Here is an 11,329-nt window from a genome sequence, read left to right as displayed (position 1 = left end):
AGGCCCATGGGCTGGATCTGGCCTTCGGGGTGCTTAAATCTGGCCCGTAGGGCTGGTCTGGCTATATCAAAGGACTGGCCCGCTGTGCCTCTGCTGGCTAAAAGGGGCCACGCGGGGGTCTCCGGAGGCCTGCACACAGCCCAGTTTTGGCCAGCAGAGTGCTGCTGGAGGCCAGGGGAGACTGAAAATGGGCCTTGGGCGGCAGGGGGGGCTTAGGAGGCCTCTACACGCCCAGTTTTGGCAGGCAGAGTGCTGCTGGAGGCCTGGGGAGACTGAAAATGGGCCTTGGGGCGGCAGGGGGGGGGGCTTAGGAGGCCTCTGCATGCCCAGTTTTGGCCAGTAGAGTGCTGCTGGAGGCCAGGGGAGACTGAAAATGGGCCTCGGGGTGGCGGGGGGGCTTAGGAGGCCTCTGCACGCCCAGTTTTGGCAGGCAGAGTGCTGCTGGAGGCCTGGGGAGACTGAATATGGGCCTCAGGGCGGCAGGGGGGGGTTTAGGAGGCCTCTACACGCCCAGTTTTGGCAGGCAGAGTGCTGCTGGAGGCCAGGGAGGGCGAAAATGAGGTGTGCAGACCCCTGTGTCCCGTTTTGGCAAGGAAAGTACTGCAGGAAGTGTCCGTCTCATCTCCCTGCCACTCTACTCTCCCTCCCCACCCCCGCCGGCCCACGGAGTAGAAATAAAATGTTGATCTGGCCCTCAAAGAAATCCAGTTTAACATCCCTGCCCTATACCATTTCAGACAAATGGTTGTTATCTCCAGTCTCTTCTTCAATACTTCCAATGTTGGAGCATTCACAACTTCTGGAGGCAAGTTGTTCTGTTGATTAATTGTTCTAACCATCAGAAAATTTCTCCTTCGTTCTACATTGCTTCTCTCCTTGATTAGTTTCCATCCATTGCTTCTTGTCCTGATTTCAGATGCTTTGGAGAATAGCTTGACTCCCTCTTCTTTATGGCTAGGATTTTTCTGCTGATTTTTAATATTCTGTTAGGCTCCTGATTCGAAAGCAAGCTTGGTCTGAGCCAAAAGTCTATTTCAGGGTTGATTATTTAAAACAGGAGTGGAATGGTTGATGTGACTTTGGGAAAGGAGTTGCTTAGAAGCTTTCTCTTTCCTAATTTTTGTTGAGTGCAGCCGCACGTACTTGCCTGCTCACCTGCCGCTTTGTCACTCACCTACCATTTGTGCAGCCTGGTTCCAAATGGCCTGTGGGTTGGGGACCCTTGTTTTAGTGGCTTGTCCTGTCAGTGTTGGAGGGAGTGTTCTTAGAAGTTCTTTGGTTGGCTGTTTACTGTTGGTTTGTTTGGCAGTTCCTTGATTGGAGTATTGTTTACTTGATTGTTAGTTTGGGGTTAATGTTAGTCTATGCTTATCTGGGTGCTGTTGCTAGTGCAAAGTACTTGGGTCTTTTTGTTCCTTTTCTGACTTGTTGGTTGTCTCTTTTGCATAGTACCGTGATGGCGAACCTACGGCACATGTGCTGGAAGTGGCACACAGAGACATCTCTCCGGGCACGCCAGATGTTGCCCGTTGCTCTTCCGGGTTCTGGTGCGCACATCTGCACCAGCCAGCTGGTCTTCATGCCTGTGGGAGCACCGGAAACCAGAAGAGCAGCTCCCTGGCATGCATGTGTGCACCGGGAAGCTGAGCTTCCAGTTTCCAGCGTAGATATGTCTGCTGGCTAGCTGATCGTCATGCACACATGCGTGCCAGAAGCAGGAAGACCAGGTGACTGGCACGCATGCGAATGCCGGAAACCAGAAGATCAGGTGACTGGCACGAATGCATGCCAGGGAGCTTCTCTTCCGGTTTTTGGTGCTCCCCCCCGTGTGTGCTCCCATTTTGGCACTTGGTGACGAAAAGGTTCGCCAACATGGCATAGCAGATAGATATTGTTTGTGTCTATGTGTCTATTAATAGCTAATGTGCCAAAGTGGCTTCTAGAAATTCCCTAGGTTTTTGGACTTGGCTTGGTCTAGGATGGTCACAGTTTCCAAACTGAAGCTAGCATTAAGTCTGTCCATATGTTATGAAATTAAAAAGGTTTGATCATATCTTCTGACTGCTAGTCATGGGTTCATTCTGTCAGTCTTCTGCTTATTTGTTCTATGTAATGGGTTTTTTTTGCATCCCTTACACTGTATGTTGTAGATGACTCCTGTTTTTATTTCTTCTCCTACCGGCCTCCCACCGCCCAGTGCGCTCATATAGGGCTGCCCTCCTCTGGGTCCCCTCAGCTAGACAGTGTCGGCTGGCAGTCCCCAGGATGAGGGTGTTCTCTGTGGCCGCACCGACCCTCTGGAATGGGTTGCCCACCGAGCTCTGGATGGCCCCCGACCTCCGCACCTTCCGCGCCGACCTAAAGACATGGCTCTTCCACCAACTTCCCTGATCTGCCGCAGATTTTAACTTCGGGACTTGGGGATTTTAAATTGGTTTTAATATTATTTAATTTTCACTTATTGTCAGGTTGTTCTATTGCTGTGAGCCACCCCGAGTCCTACGGGAGAAGGGCGGCATATAAATCTGACTAAAATAAAAAAATTAAAAAAAAAATAACTGCTGCTGCTTTTTTGCTGATAGTGGATGCTTCTGTATGCTGGGCTTACGTTGCTTTACACTTGTTTTATTGACTTGCCCCTTCCATCTACTCTTCTGGGCATTTGAAGGTGTGCGTTGTGAGACAGACAGACAGACAGACAGACAGACAGACAAACATAGAGATTGGAGTGGAGTGGAGTATCAGGCTACTGATACTTTCCCCCATGAAGGCAAGTGATGGGGGAATCATGAAAGCCATCTACAACTTGTGGAAGTAGCAGGAGAGAGAGCCTGTGAATGTTTAGTGTGCATAAAAGTGTTGTTGCATAGGTGAGGTGTTGTATTATGTAGGGAGATGGTGCCTGGGTATTGTGAGGCTGCTTAGAAAAAGTTTAGCTGAAGTTCTTTGAGGTGCCCAGCTTCCCTTCTAAGGGTTGATTAGAAAAGGCAATGCTGTTAGCTGTCCATTTTAGAGCTTGCGACATGGTAGAACCTAGAAATTTGAAGGTCTCTATGGTTGATACTGTATCGTATTGTTTACTATTGTAAGAATTTATTAAAATATAAAAGTTAGAAAATTGATAGGGATGATGAGAAATATACTGTAATTAAAAATGAAAGGGACAAGTAGTTATTGGAATAATATAAACAGAAATAAGTGGAAATGTGAATAACAAAAGAAGACCATCACGAAATAGCTGTGAAGAAAGTTTATATATAAATGTTGTATGTTTTGTAGTGTCATTTTATGTTATAACAACAACAACAACAACAACAACAACAACAACAACAACAATAATAATAATAATAAAGAAAAAGCAGTGGGAGGTCCCTAGTCCTGGTATTAGGGGCTGTTGTTGGAAGGGTGGAGGTGGGCTATAGTATTACAGCAGGGGTAAAATGCTACCGGTTTAGACTAGTTCGGCCAAACTGGTAGCGATGGCGGTGAGTGGTTCGGAGAACCAGTAGCGGCGGCAGCGTGAGGCTCCACCCACCTGCCCGGTCGTCATTACTTCCTGGTTTTAACCAGGAAGTAACCTGTTTTTTACTCTCATATGCAAATATGAGGGTAGGTTCGCCATCACGGTACTAGTATATTGTATATTGGAAAAACTAATTCTATTTTGCTGACGACTGGTAACATATTTTAGATCACTGAGGTACTCCGTAGAAGTTTCATAACATCTTAGTGTTTCCTGCCTCTCTTAGAGTTGTATAAAATTATAATTGATTTGTGGTTCCAAATTGCCTAATATTAATCAGCTTGAAATTGATCGCAAGCCTCTTTGTTAGTTAAAGAATGCGGCATTACAAATAAACTGTATGTACATTTATTCCAGCCCTTAAATCCATGTGTCCAGTTTTAGAAAAGTGAAATTAAATGCTGCATTTCTCTAAAGAAACTCAGCAAAGGACATCATAAATATCCCGTTAATCAGTATTTTACCTGCCATCTCAGGAAACTATAAATTACTTGCGGGTTTTTTTTTTTTACATGGCTCTTGCAACTATTAATATACGCACAATAATGTGTAAAACATGTAGTTATTATTCTGCCTATATTAATTCTTTCATACTAATGATTTATTTTTCATTTTCTCCAGGCTATAGACCTGAAGTTAACTGGAATTGATTTATAAGTGAGGAATCTGTATTAAATGGATGCTCTCTTCATCTTGCTACAGTGGAAAACTGAATTGTCAATTGAATGTAGCCTGATAAATAGGACTCTGAAGATGCTGTATCAGCAAGAATGAAATCACTGGAAGATACCATACAAGGAACCTTTTGGGTATTCTCAGACTTATTTGATTTTTGATTTTTCCGGTTTCTGTGGGAAGGGGAAGCCCTCCTTTCTGCCTTGCTGGATACAAATCACCTTGTTTTAACCATAGATGTACAACTCATGTGGGACCATGGCTTTTCCAATATCTGTATGGCTGAACTGTGTGTGGAGGGCAACACAAGCTCGCTTGTTGCACATGGGATTGGATGTCACATTTACTTTTTGCGTACTTGGGTTCTTGATTCACACGGCCACCGTGTCATCCCAAAAGTTGGATGATATCGACCCTGTGGTGACCACCAGTTTTGGGAAGCTGAGGGGGATGAAGAAGGAATTGAACAATGAAATTTTGGGGCCAGTGATCGAGTTTCTTGGAGTTCCTTACGCTGCCCCGCCTATTGGAGAACACCGATTTCAGCCGCCTGAACCACCTTCTCCTTGGCCAGACATCAAAAATGCAACGCAATTTGCACCAGTATGTCCTCAAAACATCATTGAGGGCAGATTACCGGAAGTCATGCTTCCTGTTTGGTTTACGAATAACTTGGATATAGTTTCTACTTTCGTACAAGATCAGAATGAAGACTGCCTCTATTTGAATATATATGTCCCAACTGAAGATGGTGAGTTATTTACTTAAAGAGCAGAGGAAAACTTTTGTTTACTTTTCTGTTTGATATTTCTTTAAACGATGAACTCATGTGTACTGGTAGCCAGCACGGCTTTTTCTGTCTGCATGCTAATTCTTTCATTTTTTTTTAAAAAAAGAAACCTGTGTGCATGTGGCTTTTCTATGTATGCATCAGTTCTTAGTCAATGCTGTCCTTTTTCTTCTCTTAGCCTAGACTCCTTTTCAGCACGTTTATCCTTAGGTCAAAGTTGGTACCTAATTCTCATTCCCATTGACTCCTGAGACAGATGCATCAACATCTCGATCCATTGCATGGATAGGCAAGAAGGAGATTCTACTGCGCTCAAACGATACATATAATAAGCAGCCCATATCGAAGCTAATGGTATTGCATGCTCCTACCGTCTATCATTGGAGCTCCATGTTATTTTCTAGTCTTCTATTCATTTTTCAGTCAAAAGAATATCCAAGGAATGTGCCAGAAAACCCGGCAAGAAAATTTGTAGAAAAGGAGGTATGTATAAAAGTGGACACAAATCCTGGGTTGGAAAACAAAACAAAACAAAAACTAAAAACTGAACTGTTCAACACCGTAGGGAGCAACACTGCCATCCTAAAAGAGAATTAGCTTGTTGCTGTTGATGGTGGTGGTACAGAAAGAAGAAATTGTTTGTAATTAATAGGGTTGGAAACCAGTGAAATAGGACAAATGTTTTAAAAAACAAGAGAATTAAACAAAAATTTCCTTTCCCCTTCTGAAGCATTAATGCACAGGGTATTGGAGAGTTGTTTGCATGTAATCATCCGATAAAAAAGTGGAGTTCAGTGGTAATGTGTGTTTTTCACATGTAGAGCCAGTGACTTAGTAGAGAGTTTAATGAGCCTAAAGCTTTTATAGCCTTGATTCCCTTTGAATGCAACAGAGACGATTTTGTAGCTGCTGTATAAAATTACATTCTCTTTTTTTTTCTGCCCTTGGGTATCTTATTAAAAGACTGAATGCTGTTTCCAAAGAGATAGAATTATAGTTACGTTCTTCTGGCAGAAGAAAAAGTATGGATTGCAAAATAATTACTTTGTTTACCAGGTTTATTGTTTCATATCATTTGGACCGAAAGTGTACATAACACTTCATATTGGATTTATATTTCTAGTAATACTCAGTTTTCTATTGGCTACCACAGATGGAGATATAGTGGATTATCATCAATTGAGAAATGTTTTCAGATTAGGGGTTTTGGGGGGTTTTTTTTTGAGGAGTTATAGTGAAGATTTTGAATTGTTTTCCCATGTATTTTCCATTTTGTTTAGCTTTGCAGTCCTAATTGATTATTTACCAAAACAAAGTATTCTGGCAATCAGTTAGAAACCTGAGCATTCACTTTAAACTTTATGGTAATATCACATTCTTCAACTATCACCAATACAATCATAGACGAGCCATTGACATAATTTGCTTTTGTGTCATCGTTTTCTTTCTTTGCTTTGCAAATCTATTCAGTGAAAAAAAAAATGATGTAATTCAACTTTACTTGTGCAAATCAATAGTTGTGGAAACACCCGTAGCTTTTGCTATTTTACTTTTAATTGCCTGAATATTAAAAATGGAACTGGTCAACATTTGAACTGAACTGAAAGAAAATGTGTGAGTTTTCCATTTGTATTGATAGGGTTCAGATAGTTGTTTGATTTATAGAGCTGGGAATAACTTTGGGAGGAAAATACTCTTCCTTAATTCTTCTTTATCGTGAATTGCATCCAGCAAGAAAATCTTGGCTTATATTAATCAGATTGCTTGTTTTGTAATTTGTTAACCACCACTAAACTAAAGTTTGAAGTGGGACATAATGCTATCTAATACCACAATTAATTAATGGCAGCATACTATCCAAAGAAGATGAATACATAGATTTACTGCTTCATAAGCTTATAACCTCAAGTAATTTTCCAAATTGATTCATTATTTACATGTTTGAAAGGTGTGTCAGTAAATTTTACTTTATTCATAAAATGTAGAAATTTGAGGTGAGTTAGAGAAGAGCAATGTAGAATACAGTTACACAGTCATTGCATTAAAAAACAATTATAACCATGTTAAATGCCAGTCAGGCACCATAATATGTTCTGTATTCTGTGACATTTGAAAGTGCTGTTTCAACATTAAGACCTAAGAGTATTTGCTTGTTTACTAATTAAAATCAAACATTGTAACAATGATGTAAGATTAATATGATTACCTTTGGATTGTGAACTTTTTTTTTTTTCCAGAAAACAGAAGGGAAAAATATTCCATATTTGTTTCAAAGACTGGCTACTTCAAAATTGTTCTTCTATTAAGAAAGTTTTTTTTTGTTTTTTTGTTTTTAAATGGATCTAGAAATGAGAATGGGGGTTGATTATTCCTCCCAGTCTTTCAGTGTTGCTAAAGTTGCTAGACTTTATCTTAATTTGCACTTTCTTTCTTAACCAGTAGAGTCTATAGAGAGCTGTATCAGATACAATGTACCATTAACCTATTAACTTGAATTAGCTTATTTTCTAGGGTTTGTATAGTACATTGAATCATAAACTAACTAAACAGGCTGGGCTTTGCAATGAGCTAAGTCATTAAAAAAAAAGCTGTGGTTAAAACTTTCACAGAGATTATCTTAAATTTATCTAAATTCTGTACAACGTTTAGCAATTTAAACTTTTGTTCTGCTATCCTTATCCTGAATTAATAATAGACACATCTCCTTTTTTCCAACTCTTCTTTAGAAGCCTGATTAGAATCCCTTAGACATGGATTCCCAGCAGGGTAGAGGGTTCATTCCATAGGAGTAAGATGCAACCAGGGTTGGGATTTAGCTGATTCGGATGGGTTCGGGCGAACCAGTTGCTAATTTTGTATCTGGTTCACCAAACCAATAGTTGCAAGGACTACTCGGGCCACTCTGCCCCATCCCTTCCAGGAGTCTCCATGTGGCCTGTTTTGGATGCCAGGTAAATGCAGCGCCCATGTGGAGGCTCTGGGAGGGCGAAAAACAGGCCTCCTGGAAGTTCCGGAAGTCTGAAAACAGGCTGTTTCCGGCCTCCGGAGGGCCTCCAGGGCCTGGGGGAGGCCAGTTTCACCCTCCTGGAGGCTCAAAAAAAGCCTCCGGAGCTTGGGGAGGGCAAAAACACCCCCCCATAGGAGGTTCAGGAGGCCGAGTAGGCCACGCCCACCATGGCCACGCCCACCCAGCAACCGGGTAGAGAACCGGTTGTTAAAATTTTTGAATCCCACCCTTGGATGCAACTCAGTCAAAGTATTATGTGTGAGAGAAAGAAGGTGAAGACAGATCTTCCCTAACAGTTCACAGACTGTATTGTAGATGCAGATAGTAGAATCTTCAGTCTGCAAGAACTGATCTCAGGCCCCAAACTAAATATGACATATGGCTATTCTTCCAAACTGGGTTATTTATTGTTTCACACCTATACACATAATCCTGCATTGGAATCTACCTCCTTTCTACATTCCATCCCACATTACAGATCCTCAATGTGCAGGGGATACTGACTGAGTTGAGATCCTTTTCCTGAGGAAACAACCTCTCTATATTGGTCCAAACACTGGTTGACTTTTCATATAGAATTAATATATAGACAGTTGATGTACAGGCACATTAGAGAGTGAGATGAGCCCATATTGTCTTGCATGCTCTCTTACTCAGACCTGGAAGCTACTGTATGGGCAGATGTCACCATTCAGATATGGAACCTATGGAGAGATGTCAGTAGAACCTCCTCTCTGGTTTAAAACAGTGATGCTAAAAGTCTGTTGGTATCTGTGGCAAAAAGTTCAATTGGTAAATGACATTTCAGCTATTCCAGAGTCTCCCACTTCTGTTGCGTTGTGTTGTGTTCTATTATGCTGCCAAAATGGACGAATTATCTTACTAGCTTACAGTGACCATACATTCTTTAATATGAAGGACAATCCTTTATTTCACAAAGCTGTGGATTTGGATTTATTTGTGTTTCATTTTGTCCTCAATTTACGACTATAATTGAGTCGAAATTGCTAAGTGAGACAATTGTTAAGTGCATTTTGCCCCATTTATGACCTTTCTTGCCACAGTTGTTGTTGTGTATCTAATTTTGGAGGGAAAATTTGGAGGGAAAATGGTCGATGATGATTGGCCAGCACCCTGGCCAGGATACTATATAAGGAGAGCTGTCAGTGTTGCACATTTGTTGGATTCTCACTCTGAAATAAAGAGCTGTTGTTCACATAGACATGGTTACTGTCTCCTCACTAGCCCAACTTAACAGTTGTTAAATGAATCTGGCTTCCCCATTGCTTGCTTGTCAGAAAGTTGCAAAAGGTGGTCACATGACCCCTGGACACTGCAACTGTCATAAATATGAACCAGTTGCCAAGCATCTGAATTTTGAGCATGTGACCGTGGGGATGCTTCAATGGTCATAAGTGTGAAAAACAGTCATAAGTCAATTTTTGCAATGCCGTTGCAAATTCACTCACTAAATGAACTATTGTAGGTCGAGAACCAGTGGTGGGATTCAAATAATTTAACAACTGGTTCTCTGCCCTAATGACTGGCTGGGTGAGCGTGGCCATGGTGGGCATGGCCAAGGGTTGTGACAGGAGCACTTGGCCTCTTGCAACCCCCTGGGAGCAAAAAGGGGCCACGGGGAGGGGGGCGCCACCCCTCCTCCCTCATTTTGGGCCTAGTAGGTCTCCCTGCAGCCTCCTGTGACCAAAAATGGTCCCACCCCCTGTGTTCCATTTTGGGCCTAGTAGGCCTCCGTGCACTTATCTGGGAGCCAAAATGGGCGCGTGGGGACTTCTGGAAGGGGCAGGAAGGGGAGGGGCAGGCCAGCCAGCAATTTAACAACTGGTTCAGCCAAGTGATGTGAACTGGTTGAATCCCTCCACTGTTGAGAACCACTTGTATTTTGATCATTTAACTTTTATTCTACAAATGGTACCACATAATACAGTCTTTCACATTCATGTGAAAAATAGAGAAATTGAATCATTTTTTTAAAAAAAATGAATTTACATATTCTATTTTACTTTAGGCACTGTATTTTATCAGAATATGCATTTTTGTAACATTTTTCCTGGCTTTCCTCTTGAATTTACTTTTGTAAAGCAAAGCTATAAACAATTAAGGTTTTTTATTTTTATGAACTCTTTTCAGATTTGACCTTTTTCAGGTTTGTCTTTTATCTTTTTCCAAGAAAAATGGTCACAGTATACTAGCCACAAAAGAAGTTATTATTCTAAAATATTTGATATGTGGTCAGCCAGCCATTATCTTATATAGTTTTTAAAATTAGTTTGTGCTGGTTTTATTTCTATTGTATTCTAGATGATAGCTCAATGCTAAAAATATTATAACTTAATATTAAAATATATATTATAAGAGAATAACTCTGGTGTCAGTGTTACACTCTTAGTGTGATAATATCCTATTATCCTCCTTCGTTTTTCCCCTTGAGATGTTTTTGCTCTGGGATTACAGCTTTGTACTTTCTATTTGTCCATCTGTTTACTTTGTGCTGGTCATTGACTGAGTAAAGGTTACTACACTTAAGCATTACCTAGCACTCCAGGCTTTACTTAGGTTATATGACAATTTGTTGCAATCAACTGGCCATGGCCAACTCGCAGGCCAACTAGCTGTGGGACAAGAGTTACACTAATATCAAAGAAATGGTGGAATAGAATCATTAAAGAAAGGATGCAAAAGGAGGTATAGAATAAAATATAAATGACAAAAATTAAAATATTTTTTTCATTTGTTTTAAATAATTAAATTGAATTGTTAAATTCTTCCACGGCGAGTTGGCCATGGCAATTTGGCTGTGACGAGTTGGCTGCAGCGAGTTGTCCCATTCTGTTTGGTATTACTTGATGGCTGACTACTTAGTATCCTATTTTCAGATACAGCAAAATATTAATAACAACTTTTTAATTTAAGAATGGGAATAAGAGCAGGAAGTGGTCTTCCTTTCCTATTTTCATCGGTTTCCCCTAATTGACCTCAATCCTAACCTAACTGAATAGATTAGAATTGAGAATACTATGGTAAGCTTCCCACCACTTCTAGTAACAGACAGTCCAATATCCTTAGATGACTTTCTGCAGTTCTCTGTAGATTCAAAGCTGGTGTTGTTTGCTGAACAACAGTACCTTCATATTGGAGGTTTTTAAGAAGAGATTGGACAACCCTTTGTCTGAAATGGAATAGAGTTTCCTGCTTCAGCAGGTGGTTGGATTGGAAGACCTCCAAGGTCCCTTCCAACTCTGTTATTCTGTTATATCAATCTGTTCTGTTAATTAATTAATTAATTAATTAATTAATTAATTGCATTTATATT

At 40.9% G+C, this 11,329-nt stretch overlaps 1 protein-coding gene across 6 annotated transcripts in view; it reads left to right on the top strand.

Annotated features, from left to right (window-relative positions):
• The first annotated feature begins 4,386 nt into the window (after window positions 1-4,386).
• The window catches only part of NLGN1 (neuroligin 1), a 559,779-nt gene continuing 552,836 nt past the window's right edge, over window positions 4,387-11,329 (top strand). For 4 of the 6 annotated variants that reach the window (XM_070946555.1, XM_070946554.1, XM_070946553.1 and 1 more), the window contains exon 1: window positions 4,387-4,949. In XM_070946555.1, coding sequence (XP_070802656.1) covers window positions 4,436-4,949 — 514 coding nt within the window. In that variant the 5' untranslated portion in view covers window positions 4,387-4,435. Of the gene's footprint in view, window positions 4,950-5,411; window positions 5,472-11,329 lie in introns of all 6 variants that reach the window. The other 2 variants (XM_070946552.1, XM_070946550.1) reach the window with 1 other exon arrangement.

The sequence above is a fragment of the Pituophis catenifer genome, unplaced genomic scaffold (assembly GCF_029215685.1).
Source record: "Pituophis catenifer annectens isolate HBS135680 unplaced genomic scaffold, rPitCat1.0.hap2 SCAF_6, whole genome shotgun sequence".
In the NCBI taxonomy this organism is placed as follows: domain Eukaryota; kingdom Metazoa; phylum Chordata; class Lepidosauria; order Squamata; family Colubridae; genus Pituophis; species Pituophis catenifer.
Note: the sequence above shows the minus strand (reverse complement) of the source record. Positions and strands in the feature narration are given on the sequence as shown.